The following is a 17,419-nucleotide window of genomic DNA, read 5'->3' on the forward strand; positions in this document are numbered from 1 at the left end:
TGCATTTTGCATTAATCAGCAGTTCCCCTTCCACACGCAGAGAGGAAATATTCCCTAATTAAGGTTTTTCTCCTCCAATTACAGTGCTATAAACCCAGAGCATTTCCTGCTGCCGGAGGCTGCACCGCTGGCGTCGGGGGAGGCAGGATTTTGGAAGGTATTTTGGCTGCTACTGATATAGGGGGATGCTTTGGTAAATCAGACAGCGATCACATAAAATTTTCTGAGCTCCCTTCCCCAGACACTGACTCAGCCCAATTCCCTGCCTTTCCGAGCATCTCGGCATCCCGGACAGGGGGAGATGTGGTGGCCCCCTGAGCTCCCCACGTGCTGCTCAGCCTCTGAGCCTGAAAACTTCTGACAGCTTCTCCTCATAATCCGCAAACATGAGCTGACAAGTGCAAGTTATACTCGGTATGTTGGGGATTTGAGATGATATTTAGAGCCGCGGCGCTGCCAGGGTTTGACGTGTGAGAGCTTTCCCTGCTCAGGATCATCCCCCGGCTCCAGCTAACAAACCATCCTGCCCGGATTTATTGTCAGCTCGTTTTTGGGGTGGAAAAGCTGCAATGTTGCGTTTTGCTCTGCACAGCCCAGTCCTGGGGCTTGCTGTGCTGGTGAGGGAGGGAGAGCATGGCCCTGACTGCCACAAAAACATCCAAACCAGCCATGGAGGAAGGAGGAGATCCCGCACATCACCTGGAAGTAACTCCACACGGGATAAGGAAAATTGTGGTCACCAGGAAACTCACTGCTTCCCTAACAAGCCTGAGGGGCTCAAATCCAACCCACCCCCACCTCCAGCTGCATTTCAGCTGCTGCCCTGGCTCTGCTCTACAGCTGTGAAGGAATTCCTTTGCAATGTTGCAAACAGCCCCCACACCCCATTTCCCAGCCCATCACTGCACCCCAGTCCCTCTTGGCCCCACACCCCCCCTTGCAGGGGCAGGAGATCAGGGGGTCCCAGGGAGACCAAACCCCCCCACCACGTGCACATGGAGAGCGCACTCTGCACAGCCCAAATGAAAAGGACGGCTTTCCCTTCCCTCATTAAACAACTCCTTGAAAGTTCAGGGTGCTGGGGAGAGGTGCAGGAGAAGAAGGAGGCGCAGCCTTACCCTGCAGAGCCTCCTTGGCGCGTGCCAGCTCCTGCTCCTTCTGCGCCAGCTGCACCTTCAGCTCGGTGGCCGAGAGCACCTCCGGGGACTTGCTGCCGTGCGTCTCCTCCAGGTCCTTGGTCAGCATTTCCTTCATTTGCCGGAGCAGGTGGACCTCCTCCTGCAGCTGGGCCACCTCCTCCCGCAGCAGCGCTGGAGGAAGAGGAGACACAATGCGAGGAAGTGAGTGACGGCTCCCGGCACAGCCCCCGCTGGAAACTCAAACCCCAGGGAAACGCCGCCGGGGTGACCCCTCCCCGCCGGCAAAACTGCTCTGCACAAAGCCCAAACCCTGCCTTATTCTGGGAACAGAGAAGGAGGGTGAGGGATGACACGGGAAGGCGCCGGGAGGGAGGGGGAAGTCTCCACGGGGTGCTGCTTTTGCATTAAAAAAATTAAAAATAAATGTTAATGTAAGGATAATAAACAAAGAAGCACTTTTCCATGCAAAGCACTCACTGACAGGGTGCTCACATGGCTGGGATCCAACAGAGCCTCCTGAGCTCCAGTAAGTCCCACACACCTCAGCTCTGCCACCCACGTGCTCAGGGCACACTCAACAAAGCCCAACAAACCCACTATGAGACAGGAAAAGGGAAGACAACACTTCCACATGCAGACCTGAACCCTGAATTTTGCAGATTTACACCCAGTGACTGCTCACTCCTCTGAGCAGCTGCACTGCAGGAGCATCCCAGCAGATCCCAGCCTGGATCCTCTCCACAACAGGCGCTGGAGGAAAGCTCCAGACACGTCTTTTCCTACAGCCACATCCACTGTTTAATGTAATAATAATGTAATAATAATGCCATTTCTACATTGCACCCACTGCCCTCATCCTGCAAAACACTTTGGGGCTGTGTGCGCACCCCTGCAATCCTCCAGCCAAGTTTGGTTTGCTTTCCTTCCCCTTTAAAACACAAGCAGAGAAAAGCCCTTACTTATCCCAAAGTAGCTTATTGATTTCACAGAATCACAGAATGGTTTGGGTTGGAAGGGACCTTAAAGACAAGCATGTCCAACCCTCCTGCCATGGGCAGGGACACCTTCCACTAGACCAGGTTGCTCCAAGCCCTGTCCAACCCGGCCTTGAACACTTCCAGGGATGGGACATCCACATCCTCTCAGGTTTGCACCGTGCCCATGGACATGGGGAGAAGAAAATACCCACCTCGACACACACTCCACGGTCACAAGAAATATTAAACAAAAATTAAAACCACGCACCCCTCTCCAAGCTACCACAATTGGGTCCCCTCCCCAGTGTCCCCGTGTAGCAGCCAGCCCAGGGGACACCAACTGGGCGTGGAATATCGGGGTTTTTCCCCTTATTTCTTTCCTGGGTCCCTCTGCACGTGTGCTGCCCGCTTCCCTTCCGGCACCGCTCGGCCGGGAGGTGACGCCGGCGGCAGGACAGGGAGAGGCGGCTCCTCCCCGGCAGCTGCGCCAGGAAGGCATAAAATCTGGTTCACATACTTGAAATGCTTCCCGAATGAAAACTGGCAAGGCCCCATTCTGTAAATTATTCAGCAATAAAGTCACTAACGAGGAACAGTCGAGCCCCGGGCCGGGGGGTTTGGTGCAGCCCAAAGTCTTTTCTTGAAATCCGTGCAAAACAGAGGCAGCCAAGGCCAACAGGATCTTCCCCAGGGATGGCAGAAATGTCCCCTCCAGCCTCTGGGAACCCGGAGAGGATGTGAAGGGCTCATACACGGTGGAATATTTACTGTGTAACACTCACCCTGTGCCTTCCCCGGACACAGAAAGTCCCATAAAACACCCCCGGCTGCAACAAATCGCTCATTTTTTTCCCCCACTGGTAACTCATTTCCACCTTTCCTTACATGCCACTTCACCCAGGAGACACAGAGGGGTATTCCCAGGAAAAAAATAACCAGCATAGGAGGATGGGGCAGGGCAGCTTGCACCAATCCCAATGGATTCCTGGAAATTGCAGCATTTTGGTGGGAACCAAGAAAATCCCCACATGGCAGGGACCCCTCTCGGGAAGGGAGAGGGGAAACAAGACCAAGAACAGGCAGTCCAGGGGGGAATTCTGCAGCAGAGACTCCCAGAGGGGTCCTTGGGCCCCAAAACTCCTTGCTATAACACACTGTACAGTGCAGTCTGCCAGAACTGCACCATTCCCCTCTGGTCCCAGTTAGAAAATAGTGAAGAAACCCCAAAGCATCCATCCTCCAAAGCAGGCAACAAGGGAATTTCATCCCCAACTTCATGCTCAGCTCCCACTCCCAGTAGAAACCGCTGAAGGATTAGAATCCAAGATCTGTGGGAAGCTGTAAATGCAATCTGGAGAGGAGCATGAGGCACCACGCTCCCCATGCCACCAGCTGCAAGCCAAAGTCTATGGAGAACATGAATTATTGAACCTGGGATCAGCCATATATCCTAAATTCTTACTTTTTTATAGATATAATTTGAGATATACATATCTGTACAAAAATGGATTATGCTGTGCAATATATAGTTATATTTGAGATATATATATATATATTATTATTATTTATATGGTAAAGCCAAATCAGTTTTGAATATATATATCTTTATATATATATAAAATTGGAAAGCACAATCCATGCAGCCAAGGCTTGAAAGGAAAGTTCCTCTTTCCAACTCCCTCCCAGGGCTGCTACCAATGTCATAGAACCCCAGAATGGTTTGGGTTGGAAGGGACCTTAAAGACCATCCAGTTCTACCCCCTGCCTTGGGCAGGGACACCTTCCACCAGCCCAGGTTGCTCCAAGCCCCGTCCAACCTGGCCTTGGACACTTCCAGGGATGGGGCAGCCACAGCTTCTCTGGGCAACCCGTGCCAGGGCCTCCCCACCCTCACAGGGAGGAATTTCTTCCCAATATCCCATCTGACCCTTCCCTCTCTCAGTGTGAAGCCATTCCCCCTTGGCCTGTCACTCCATGTCCTTGTCAGAATTCTCTTTCCAGCTTCTGCACTTTTGCAAGAGGGGGGTCCCAAGCTGGGGAGCTACTTAACAATCAGAGATGCTCTTTAAAATACAAACTCAACTCATCTCTAGGTCTTGAATCCTTATTTTCTTCTAGTAATGTTCTTTACAACCCTTCCATTTCCCGTTTCAGGACAGAGGTGTATGCAGATGTGTATTTATCCTGCTGACATCCTGGATAAAATCCCCCCCTTGACTCGTGCCCAGCAAAGCAAAAACCATCTCACCGGTAAACTCACAAAAGCGGCACAAAATGCAGCTTTCACCTGAGACAGTAATTTACCAGCACGAGCCCTGTCGTTTGTACTGCATCCATCTTTCATACGTCCCCTCTGTGTACAGCAATCGTGTCAGCTGAGTTACACGGGGGAAAAAAAGGCTTTTAAATGGATGTCTTTAAAGTGATGCCTGTTCCAAGGCCAGCAAAAAGCTTTGCCGCTGCACAGAGAGTGGATCTGCTGCCCAGAGGAGGCCAAGATGGGATTTGCAGGAGCAGGAGTGGAAACTTCAGCCCCAAATGCTGTCTGGAGGTGTTCACCACAATCACGAAAACTCCAAAAAATCTGATTTGCGCTGTCTGTTAACACCAATCAGTGGCTGAAGCATAAAGGATGCAGAATCCAGCAGTGTCATAGAAGTTTAATGCTATCAACTGAAATATAATTAACAGCCAATTATTTCGGCGGGAATGGTAGTTTTCATCAATTAGTCTGGGAAATGTTTAAATTACATTAATTTCATTGCTGCCTGCTTGCAGCAGATTTGGAAGGCGTTGGAAGGACTGATGGGGCTTGTCCAAGTGAGGCAATGCCTCCTTCTCCCCTGGGTGGTCAGGAATTACAGTAAGCACCCAATTCCCCCCAAATAAAGGTTAAGAAGAGAAGGGGATAAGCACAAGGGCCTGCAATGTGTCCATCACCACTTCAGTGCAGTCCTGCTGCTGTGCATCCCCAGCACATCCCCTGGAACATCTCCTGCAGCACTGAGGTGCCCCCTATGACTTCAGAGGAGCTGTTGGCTCCTTCTGGATGGGCACCAGGGTGCTCAGCAGAGCTTCTTGGGCTAAAAACGTGGATTTTGGCTCCACACGTCCATCTTTTACTTTTAAAGAAGCTTTTAATGCCACCCCCTGCTGCTGCAGCGGTGCTGCAAGCGAGCGAGCTGTCACACCTGGACATGGGTACAGACACTCCTTAGCAATTTTGGGTTAAAGCTTCCACCCAGTGAGACCAAATCCGTCAAACACCATTTCAGAGCACTTCCTGAGTTAGACACCAGCTTGGCCTTGGAGCTTCCACATGGTCACAGCTCCAGGACAGGACCCCCTGTCATGAGCCGCGACCTCACACCATCAACCAGTGCTCGCACCGATGGGGAAGGACATGCAGAGACCACCTGCTTGCCAAGTCACCCCCTGTTTCCTGGCACTCCCCATCTTCAAAAATAATGATTATTTCCACCACACAGAGTCCTACTCTCTCGTCTGCCCTGGCCACATGCTGGTGGGATGTAATAAAACCTGATATAAACCCCTGTGCCGGCAGGAGGGGGTGGGGGGGCAGCGGGGTTCGGGGGGCACAGGGGTTCGGGGCCAGGCTGGGGGTTGTGAAGGGCTTCCAGAAGCACACACCATACGACACCACCGGCCAGTGGGCTAAGACCCCCGCGGCAGCCCCCGCAGCCGGCCGGGAGCCCTCCGCCAGCTCCCGGCTCGCTCCAACTTCTCCGCGACACAAAATGGACAACGGGGCACCGGGACCCGCCCGCCCCGACCCTCCCCACGGCCACGGGGGCACGAAGCCCCTCGCCCCTGCCCCTCTCTCGCCACGGGGCGTGGGGACAGCACGGCCGCCCCCCGCCACCTCCCCGCGGCCCCGGGCAGCTCCCAGGCGTTGTTTTGTTTCTCCCAGGAGGAAGCGAGCTCCAAGCACAAAGCGAGCGAGGGGAAGCCGTGCACGCCGGGCTGCGTCCTCCCCCCCACGCCGGGGACCCCCCTCCCCCGGGGGACCCCCTTACCTGCGTGGGCTAAGCAGGGGCACAGCACCCTGCCCCGAGCATCGTCGCCGGCCGCCCCTCGCCGCCCGCGGGGACAATGGGCCGGGCGCGGAGCGGAGCCCTGCTCGCAGCGGCAGCTCCCCGGCTTGTTCTCCTCCTGCTCCGACCTCATGGCGGGGGTCCCCGGGCTCGGGGGTCCCCGCGGATGGGGGTCCCGGCGTGGGGTGGGTCCTCCCCGGCACGACACGGCGCCGCGCGGAAGTGCAGCCGAGCGCTACCTGCGCCGGGAATTTGACCCTTCGCCGGTCGCTCTTGCAGGGCTTGATGTCACGGCACGGGAGGAGTGGCTTTGCCCCCGCACGGCCCCAAGGTGTGCGGGACGGGGCCCCGCAGCAGCGGCCGCCGAGGGCTTCTCCGGGAGCCCCGCGCCGCGCAGGAACCCGCGGCCGGCCGGCGGCGGAAATGATTCCCGGCTGGAATCATCATCCATCGCTCCCGCCGCTGCCACCCACCGAGCCGAGCGCCCGCCGCGTCCCAGCGGCACCATCGCGAGCGATGGTCGCGATACTCGGCCAGCGCCGCCGGCACGGGGGGGGCACTGAGGCAGGACGGGGGTGACACTCCCCGGTGCCAGCGAACAGCCCGGGCCGGCTCGTCCTTTGCAAGGCAAATACAGGCGATGTTCTTGCCCACGGTGCGGTTGTTATTAATGTCATTTTATCCACGTGGGATGGGGGACACAGAAAATCCCGTGGAGAAAGCGGTGACCACCTGCTTTTTGTAATAAAAATACACCGCAACAACCCAGCTCTGTGAAACCCAGCAGACTCGTGTGGCTTTTTCAGAGAATCATTAAGGTTGGAAAAGACTTCCAAGATCAAGTCCAACCTTCAACCAAATACCACCATGCCAACTACACCATATCCCGAAGTGCCACGTCCCCTCGCTTTCCATCCAGGGATGGTGACTCCACCACTTCCCCAGGGAGACTCTTCCAATACTTATCCACTCTTTCAGTGAACAAATTTTTCCTAATATAAGTATTTTTGCTCTCTACAGTCCATACTGCACTATTACCTGCCTTCACCCTGCTGCCTGAGCTGCCTGTTTCCAAGCCCTCCACATCAGACCCACTTTTTTGAAGTTATTCACACCAAAGATGTAAGAACTGGGCAGAAGCACTTTGGGTTTATAAATTTGTGCCTGTCTCTTTGCTGTTATTCTCTCTAGATGAACACTGCCCAGACAGCCCAGGGATGGTTTACAGGCAGGCCCAGCACGCTGCTGGCACACACCTCTCTCACTGTGCCCAGGAAGGTAACACTTGCACAAAGATCAGAAAACACAATCCAAGACAAAAAAAATCATCAATATTCCATTTTACAACAGCGCATGGCATGCAAAGCCTCTGCCAGCCACCCTGAACACACCTCCCCCGCCCTACAGCAGCATCATCTCAGGCATGGGGAAACTGAGGCACACCCCATGTCCACGGGCCTTGACGATTTTGGGAAGTGGGTGACACTACAGCCACGGGAGGAGTGAGCTGCCCCAGTTAGGAGGGGATGCAGCCACAGCCACCTCATACACCCAGGTCAATAAACCAGGTCATCACCCACCCTGTGACCCTCTGGGCCCCACGCTGTGCTGCCGGGCATTGCCCCCTCCCTATCCTGCTGCTTCCTCGCCAGCAGCTTTGGAAGGGGAAGGGAGCCGGTTTTGTTGTGCAACAAGCCCTGGTTCTCATTGCAACAGGCTGGCAGTGCCATGCAGCCCGGGGCACTGCCCCCAGCACCGCTGCCAGCTGTGCGATGCCCCCGTTGCCCCAGCCCCTGCCATCACCCACCTCGGCTCCTGGAACCCCAGGAAGGATCTGCATCACCTCCCATCGCTCCCTGTTTGCACAACTCCCCTCCCTGGGGATCAAGTCGGAGCGAGCCCATTGCCGATTCAGCTCAGGATGCAGCGGGAACGCTGCCACGGCCACGGGAGCAAGGAATCACTGCCAGCTTTGGGAGCACCTGCAGGTTTAATCCTGCTCTGTATGTGCAAATCCTTGCTCCCCAGTGCAAAGGTACCCGTGGCCCTGGTGTGACGTGCCACGGCACAGGAAGGTGCTGAGTCGCAGTGCCGAGAACCAAAGCAGAGGGAGGAGGTTCTCCACGTCACGGGCATTGCACAAGCCCCAGGCTCCCCAGGAGCAGCTCCTCGGAGCCTCCTCCCTGGCAGAGGAGCCCGCTGAGTGAGTGGGAATGCTGGGCTGGGCTCTACCTGACTTCTGCTGACTAATGGTGGCCCAGCAGCGTCATCCACACCCACAGCAGCCGTCAGTGCAGCCAGACAGAGCAGCACTGCTGCTCTTTGACCCACCAATGCCACCCGCAGGGATTCCCAGGCGATTAACAATCTCTTTGGAAGGCACAAGAAAAAATGGTGCTGGTTAAGTAAAAGATGGCACATGCCTCAGCCAGGTTTGTGTGGTGCTGCTGGGCTCCGGGCATTGAGTTGTGTCTCTGTGTTAAACTGGAGTTGGGGTCTGGGTCTCCTCTCCTTGCTCTGGATCAAGCCATAACTCTGTATCTGGTGGTGGTCCCTGGCCCTTATCCAGGAGGAAGGCATGGCTGGGGAGGTATTTCTGTCGATCCTGGCTGCCACTAGTGCTGAGAAAGGGACAGGTGCCAGTGTCAGTGCAGGAGATCTGGCCCTTTATTCCAAACTGGCCAACCTCCTTCAACCCTCCCTAGCCAAGACCCTTCTGCAGGGCCAGGAGGGACCCTTCCCACCCAGGCCTGGATCAGAAGGTCTCTTCAGGCTGATTCAAATTGTTCAGCCTCCACTGGAGGCCAAACCTGTATCACGTGTCCCATCTCCAGCTTCCTGGGCCTGGAGGTCCCACTCCGGAGGTTATGGCTCTGAAGCAAGTCAGCTACAGACAGTCACGGCCAAAAAATGTCCCAAATCCTTCAAGATCAGGCTGAAAATCCCAACCATCACCCCCAAGGGCCAGGCCCACCAGAGACTGGTAACAGAGAGTCAAGTTGGGGTCAAAAAGTTGCCAAGCCCTGGCACAGGCTGCCCGGGGCAGTGGTGGAATCACTATCCCTGGAGGGATTTAAACAGACCTGCAGATGTGACACTTGGGGACATGGTTTAGTGGTGGCCTTGGCAGTGCTGGGGGAATGGTTGGACTCAATGAGCTTAGAGGGCTTTTCCAACCTGAATGATTCTGTGATTCTATGAAAAATCACTTCAACTTCAGCATCGTGACTCCAAAGGGAACCGATCTCCCTGCAACACATAATAGTAGTTGGTGGCTGATTAAATGCAGCTTGAGCACATGGATGAGCTGTACATCACTGCCCTGGAGGCACCAACACCTGCAGTGACTGCTGAATAACCTCAGCCCTGCCAGAAGAATCTCTGCAGAAGGTCAGTGATGCATCCGTGTACCTTGGGATTGGAGCTGGTCCGTGCAGAGCCAGGACCTGGAGAACAAGCTGTCCATAAAACCCACCAGAAACATAAAAATCTGGAGACCTCATATGAGGCCTGCAGCAAAATGCCACCTAATTCCAGGAAAACTTACCAACACCTCTCCCCCGTGCCCAAGGAAACCCCCTTTCTCCATCCCCGTCTCTCGCAAGATAAAGATAACGGAGCGAGGAGATGTTTCGAGACAGAGCCGATTTCTTTTTTTTCCCCCTGGTTTTCCTCTCAAGGAAAACTCCTCTCAGAAAACTGACAGATTTTTATCAAACATTTCACTCACGGCAAATTGGCGTTGTCACCGAGGAGAGCGCTCGGCTGGGAATTTTGGAGGCGCTTCGGGAACCTCCGTCTGCTTTTTTTGCCGAGTCAAAAATCCGACGGTGGCGAGGTTGGAGAAGGTAACGTGTGAGGCAGGGATTAATTAACATCGATCTGGCTCCAAAACCAGAGGCAGGGAGAGTAATTTTCATTCAGGAACTTGGCACCGTTTAGCACCTCCTCCTCCTCCGGCGCTGCCGGAGTATTTTAAGCTCCTGAAAATCGCACGTGCATCGCCCAGAGTTTTTGTAGTGATTAATTAAAACCTCAACAGAGAGAAAAATCCAAATTTTTCATTATGGCCCTACCCAGGCCATACTCAGCGACTTCCCCCTTCTTCAAAATAGCGCTGCAAAAGCTGTTTACTGTGTAAAGAGTCAAAAAAAAGGGGCAAACATCATCATGCTGGTTCCAATCTCACTTGGTACAACTTCCTGAGCTCATCACAGTTATTTCTATTGTCTTTTTAATTTTATCATGACAATTATAGTTATCAGCACAGACATTTTATGCCTAACTTCTGGGTTCTGTACAATATCTTCATTCAAATGCTAAAAGGCTGTAATGAGACTGAGATAATGGCCCACAAATATAAATGATACAGATCGGAATAGAAGGAATTTGGTTAAAAAGGAAAACAAATAGAAATTATCCATCCTAATTAGCATTCAAAGACAGTAACTGGGGGGGAGGAATGATGTGTAATGGAGAGGGCTGCTCCACCTGGTACCTGAACCCCAACAGAACCTGCTGTGCTACTGTCACATCTGGATCCAGTGGCAAATGTCACAGACCCTTTCCCACCCTTCCCAGCTTTGTCAGCACTAACGAGGTGAGGGATGGCAGCGGCAGCAGGACATTTGTGGCCGTGGAGGGGACAGGGTGGGCATCGATCAGCAAAACGTGAGTTCTGCGAGAGCTCTGAACCGCTGAACCCCACCAGAATCAATATTTTCCTTTCTAAACCAACGCCGGGGGGAAAAGCACATCTCATATGGATTCAGCGTTATTCTGGGTTTTACATTATTCATTGAACCTCATCCCATGTCATGCTGCAGTGAATATATTACCATATATGATGACAAAAAATTACCCGACTCCTGCAAACACACGATAAAGCACCAGGCCGGGCTGCTAAAGGAGCCGCTCGCTCTGCAGTCGCTCATTAGCAACCTGTAATTAAGTTGCTAGACACTGAGGTTGTGCCTGTGCCACCAGCCACTTCGTGGGGAGAGAGGAGCAAAATAATAACAATAATAATTATAAAGCGAAAAATAACAATAAATCAGGCAGCAACACACCCCGGAGCTGGGCGGTGGGTCTCAAACTTCGGGAAATGTTTCCTTGTTGAAGCCTTATCTCACCCACAGCACACCCAGGGACGTCACTGCAGGGCCACCAAGGGCCACCATGTCCCCAGAGCCACCCAGCTCAGCCCACCCCAGCAGGGACCACGGGGGCACTGGCAGGGAAGGAGCCGCATGCAGAGAAATAACAGGGAAAATCGGGAGCCTGCCTGGAAAAGTTAATGATTTATCCCCACATATAAATGTGCTGCTATTTCTAAAAATGCCTTTTCACCCTCAGTGCCACGTGTGACTGGGATGGGGCTGTAGGTGGGCAGCTCCACTCTGAGTTTGGCTCCTATCTTTATAACCAGATGCTACTGCCTTTTTTAAATTATTTTTCTAGCAGCTGCCCTATAGCTTCCAGAAAGTTTCAAATAAGCAATTTTAATGATCTCTTTTCATTAACCACTCCATCCATATATATAATTATATATATATATGTATATTAGGGAATTCAGTGTAGAAAACAGCTTTTTATGATACCTGCACAACCTGCCACGTTCACCAACACGACCAAAACTTACCCAAACCCCATTTCTTTGCACCCAAAACCTGCTGCTCACCGGGCAAGAGACTTGCTCACGTGCACAGACTCCAAATGATGCTAAAATACAATCTCTGGTTGCTTGCAGGAATTGCAAAGGGAAAAATAAGTGGGAATAAAGCCTGGCTGGGATGGCTGGGCTCTGCAAGGCAGGGTAGGAAAGCCTGGGGGAGCTGCAGGGATCAATGACCCCGTGAGCCCAGACCCATCCCGTTCCCCTCCTGTCCACTGCCTGTATCAACAGAATATTTATAAATCAATTGAAAGCAATTAATCAGCTGGAGGAAGATAAGGGATAATGAAGAAAAGAGATTAGCTGGCGATGCACAAACAGGGCTCCTCCGGGGAGGAACTGCTGTGGTTGGAAGCCTCCTCTGCAAAGCCTATTAGCTCCACTTAAAAAAGAAATTTAAAAGAGGCAACCTGAATAATTAAAAGGAAGAGTTAATGGTTCGTGCTAACAGCTTCTAAAAACCTGCAGCAGCCGTGGTTGGTAAGCAGAGGGGCCTGTAGAGAAACCATTGCTCCATGGGATGCTCGGCCACAGCTGGATCCCTCCATCCCTGGATCCCCCTGGTGTGGTGGAGCCAGGAAGGCTCACATGGACACTGGGAGCTGCAGCGTCCTGCTGGGTTCACTTAAGTGACCAATGCCTTCAAGCTGAGTTATAAATAATAACAGAGAAATGAGTCCAGGACTTGAGGGGAAGCCTCCAGGGATGTGAGTCCTAATATTACCCCCTGGACGTATCCTGTGGTAGCATTCCAGTCACCAGCCCGCTCCTTGTCGGCTAAGCCAGGGCTAAATATACTTCTGGGTTGATCCCCAACTAAAAAAATTAACCTCTGGGCAGAGCAGTCAACATTTCTGCCATTTTCTGCACGTTTTCCTACTGATTTTTCCACCCTAATCCTTCCACACCAAACTCTGGAAAGGGGAGGCTCAGGGCAGGACCAGGAGCACGTTCCTTGTCCATATTGCTGCTGTTCATTATTTATTTCACACCTCAGAACACGCCAACACCAGGGCTGGGCTTAATCCAGTCCACGGGACCAGCACCACCACCAAGAACTGGGGGCTTTTGGCTAAAATAACATCCCGAAGCTGCCACCTTGCTTTTGAGGAGCACCCAAAAAATGCCCCATCCCACAGCTCAGACCTGCATCCTGTGGGAAAATTTCCAGGGGTGCCTACAAGGAATTTTGGGGGAAATTTTCAGCCTCCTCCAGCGCTGTGAGATCCCACCTGAGAGCTGGCACCCAGGTGGCATCTTAATCAGGAAGAGCCACCAATTCAGAGGCTAAAGACTGAATTTCAGTGCAATACTTGCCTTTTTCAAGCAATGCTCAATGAAATTGTCAGGCCAGGGCTGGAGCTCACAGGTTTTTTTCGTCAGCACCTCCCCACCTTCCTTGCCAACTTGCAAGGCAGCAGTTTAACCTTCAAGGTAAAACTCTAATTCATTTAGTAACAGCCCTTATCTACAGGCTGGGGGCAGAATAATTCCATGGAGAACAATATAGAATAGATAAAAATAACTGCACTGCAGCACGGAGCAGGGCAGGAGGAGCAGCTTCCTCCCTGCCCAGAGATTTAATGGCAAGTGATGGGCTGAGAGCAGGAAAACTCTGCCAATTCTGATGTTTAAAGGGCTAATGTTGATTTAAAAAGATAAGTCTTGTCTTGGTGGGTTTGAAGGCACAGGCTGAGCCCACATCAGGCTCCTCCAGCAGTCCCAGTGCATCCTGCTCACTGCCCATCACCCTGAGGGACCCAGAACCCCCTTTCAAAAACTTTACTTTTCCCCTATTTTTTTTTTAACTAAATAAAATAAAACAAAACCTGAATGTCTTTCCAAGTACCTAAGCAGCAAGGGAGGTAATATTTTATGTGTGCACCACTTATTGAACTTCCAATCTGTGCTCTCATTAAAAGTTTTCACAGCAAAGTTTGTCTTTCCCTGAAGGGAAAGTGCAGGGCAAAAATCAAGCACCTGGAGGTTTTAAATCACTTTTTTCTCCCACCAAAACTTTAGTACCACACTAAATATCATGACACACCTGGCTGTGATGAGGTGCCCCATAAAATTACAGAATCCCAGGATGGTTTGGGTGGCAAGGACCTTAAAGCTCCTCTTGTTCCTTCCCCTGCCATGGGCAGGGACACCTCCCACTGTCCCAGGTTGCTCCAAGCCCTGTCCAACCTGGCCTTGGACACTTCCAGGGATGGGGCAGCCACAGCTTCTCTGGGCAACCTGTGAAGTTCCTGCCACTTTTGTACAAGAGGGTGGCCAAGGGACAGTGACACTGCCTTGAGAAGGAATCCTGGCTCTTATGTGAGACATCCTTGATAATCCTGGGATCATCCAGGGATGAACAAGGGCCAGCAGGGAAGAGAGGTGGGACAGGAGCAAAGAGGAAAAGAAGGGAGAGATTATTGGAGCAAGATGTGCAGCAACAGCAACTGCCAGTTTTCATCACAAATCTCACAGTAATGATTGAATTTGGATTATTCTTTTCTTTCTTCCTCTCTCAAACTTCATTTATTTAAAATCAGATTCATGAAAAATCTCAGCTTATAAATAAATTTTTGTGGCTGGTATAGAAAAGACTCCTGCATTTCCCCCTGTGTGCTGCACAGACTCAGCAAGCAAAGAAAGCAGGAGGAACCCTTATCCCTTCCACATCTACTTTATAACCCAAACCAGGATTTTCGAACAGCCAGAGCCAGAAAATGAAAATAAGGAATACATGATCCTAGGAGACAGGTACCCAAGAAGCAATCGTATTAACTCAAAGCTAAATATGATCAAGAGCAATAATTCCAGTTTGGCTTTTCAACGTGGCACTTGAGGAAGACAAAAAAGATGATGTTTCCCCTATTTATTCCCATAAAGGCTCCGAAGTCATCCACCTTTTCTGCACTGCCCTCACAGGACCTCTCCCGAGCTGTGCCCAGCACTGGGCATTTTCCCAGAAAAAAATATTGTTGTACTGAAAAAACGAGGCCAATAATAACAAAAACATACCCAAAGCAAGGGGGGGGGGATTTGGAGGAGATCAAAAAAGCCACTGGGCAAATGCAATTCCTCAAACTTGGTACAAGCACCAGTGTGGGGGATCAGGATGTGAGGGAAGGGGCACCCAAAGGACTCCAAGATTAGGTTTAAAACTGAGAAAATTAAAGAAATAACTGGTCATTCACAGCCCAGACACCCACTACCCCCCCCACACACTGCTGAGCACACCCAAAAGATTTCAAAGACCCAAAATTCTTCAAAGTTATTTTTTTCCTTAGTAAAACAGGGAGGTTTTTTAATAATCCAGCTGTTGCGTGCTGGGACAGGGCAGTGGCCAAGCCCCCTCTCCCAGGGCTGCCTGCAAGCCCAAAAGGAAAAATATCTATAATTCAGGCTGGGTGAAAAGGTCTCCATCCAACAGCTCAGTATTTCTAAATATAAAAGTTTCAGCGGTGCTTCAAATAATTCAGAAGCATCAGAGGAGGCACAACGAGGCCCCAAACTGAGCCACGTCTGGAAACTGCTCCTTTCACCAACTTCCCCCCAGCCACGCCACAAAAATGATGGAAAAAAATCCCTTTATTTTTTTAAGCAAGATTCACCCTCGCACCACAGTCCCCACAGGAGTACAAATATTTGATGCAATCGGAAAGAAAACAAAACCGTCCCGAAATGACAACTGAGAGGGAAACAATCTGGGAAGTTTTAACCTTCAAAATCTGTCTCTTAATTCTGGTTGTGATTTCTGCAAGCGAGGGAGGAGGAAAAAAAAAAAAACAACACAGCCCAAGTGGTGTCTGCTTCTGCCTTACAAAGGCAACTTTAAATGGGATTTTAAAAGGACATGACTAGGCTGGAGTTAATGCTATTAAAATTCAAAGTGCAAAGACAACCCATAATCCTGGTCGCTTCCTGGGACAAGAATCCGATCATGCAACACACAGTGCTTTGGGGCTGCTCCCTGCTATTGGTTTCCTTTTGTTGGAGGGGAAAAAAAGGGAGAAGGGTCCACAAGGAAACCCAAACCTCTTCAGTAAACTCAGCCAGCCCGCTCGTTTTCAACACCCACAGCTCAGTGAGCGGAAAGGAAACCGCACTCAGAGTCAAAAAACATTTTAAAAAAAAGAGATTTGGAGACAAAATCATCCCCTGGGCTGTCAAACCTGCCCAGGCATGGGTCTGTCTGCCTGGAGAGCAGCAGCAGGGCACGTCCAGGAGCGGAGCAGGGACGTGGGGATGCAGATGCAGAACATTCCCAGAGCATCCGCAGCAGGACATGGCCTATGAGCACGAGACATTTCCCTCTAAAAACCACAGACCTGCACCGCTGCCCTGAGAGCCCTGGACACCTGAAATCCCAAACTTGGTCATGATTCTGCACCTCCATTTCTTGCTCTGCATCTGTAGGAGCCACCGAAGGATCATTTAAGAGGAAACAAGCAGAAATACAGCTACTTGTATTTATACACACACACAGTATTTTTAATAATTTTTTTTAAGCACATGGTCAAATACTACCTTGATTTTATACCAATTAATGCCACAGCCAGAGATTTTCCTCTGTTCTTCAGCCACTTGCAAAATCCTCTGGAAAGATTGCTGGGGGTTATAGAGGAATTATGTTGGTTAGTGAGCCAGTTATTATCCCTGTGATAAGAGGAGCTGATCTGGGTGGAGAGGCATTGGCTCGACACTATTTGCAAAGAAAAATTAAAGCAAAGATAGTGGCAGGTTTGCTCAGCTCCTGCCTTATCTCCAAAGCGTGGCAAAGATATTATTTGATCCAGCTCCGGCCAGGGAAGAAAAGGAGGGCTCCAGGGGAATTCAGCAAAGGCAGTTTTTCCAGGCATTGGCAGCTTTAAGCACCGTGGAGAAAATCAAAATACAGCAACAGAGACGCCCAGAGGGATCTGCACACTGGGAGTTTTGGAACAGACACCTGGAAATCGGGTGTCCTGTGACTGTTATAAGGGGAAAAGTCATATAAACCACAGCAGCCCACCTGCAAGGTTTAGGTGTCATAAATTCCCTTCCTTAGTGGAAATAACTGAGCTGGACAGGCTGGAAGAAGCCTGGGGGGAGGCTGCACTCCCAGGAGGGCTGGAAGTGTTAACTGCCTTCTGGAGAAATCCTCAGAGTTCAGTCTTCCAGCATCCCAGCAGCATCTCCTGGGATAACGTGTCCAAAAGAAACTCTCCTCCGCCTTCAGGGCCATAAATAGGGCAGGAGTGGATGTTATCTCTGATGTTCATAACAGTTGTTTCAGTTGGGAACTGCTACGAAAGGATTTGCAATTGAGAAAAGATTGTTTTTTTAAATTTTTATACCCCTTTTATTTTAGATTTAGGGTCACCAGTAAAGCTCCCTGGAGCTGTTGGTTTCCCTAAGCCCGGCTGGGAGAGGGGCAGCACCACACAAAGCCCTCCTCAGCTTCAACAGAGATGAAAAAGGAGTGCAGGACAACGAGGTTTGTCCCAAAGTCACCTTTTCCCTGGGAACTGCACCTTTTTGGGACCAGGTTCTTTTCCACCCTCCTTAGCTGCTCTCATCATCTGGGCTCAGTCAATT

At 51.3% G+C, this 17,419-nt stretch overlaps 1 protein-coding gene across 3 annotated transcripts in view; it reads right to left on the bottom strand.

The window, feature by feature from the left end:
• The window catches only part of KAZN (kazrin, periplakin interacting protein), an 86,015-nt gene that overhangs the window by 12,479 nt on the left and 56,117 nt on the right, over window positions 1-17,419 (bottom strand). Inside the window, exons 1-2 of one of the 3 annotated variants that reach the window (XM_017832027.1) lie at window positions 7,979-8,038; window positions 1,119-1,310 (exon numbers count right to left, since the gene is read on the bottom strand). In XM_017832027.1, coding sequence (XP_017687516.1) covers window positions 1,119-1,310; window positions 7,979-8,021 — 235 coding nt within the window. In that variant the 5' untranslated portion in view covers window positions 8,022-8,038. Of the gene's footprint in view, window positions 1-1,118; window positions 1,311-6,153; window positions 6,251-7,978; window positions 8,039-17,419 lie in introns of those variants that run through there. The other 2 variants (XM_017832029.1, XM_017832028.1) reach the window with 2 other exon arrangements.

This window comes from Lepidothrix coronata, unplaced genomic scaffold (assembly GCF_001604755.1).
Source record: "Lepidothrix coronata isolate B3197 unplaced genomic scaffold, Lepidothrix_coronata-1.0 Scaffold198, whole genome shotgun sequence".
In the NCBI taxonomy this organism is placed as follows: domain Eukaryota; kingdom Metazoa; phylum Chordata; class Aves; order Passeriformes; family Pipridae; genus Lepidothrix; species Lepidothrix coronata.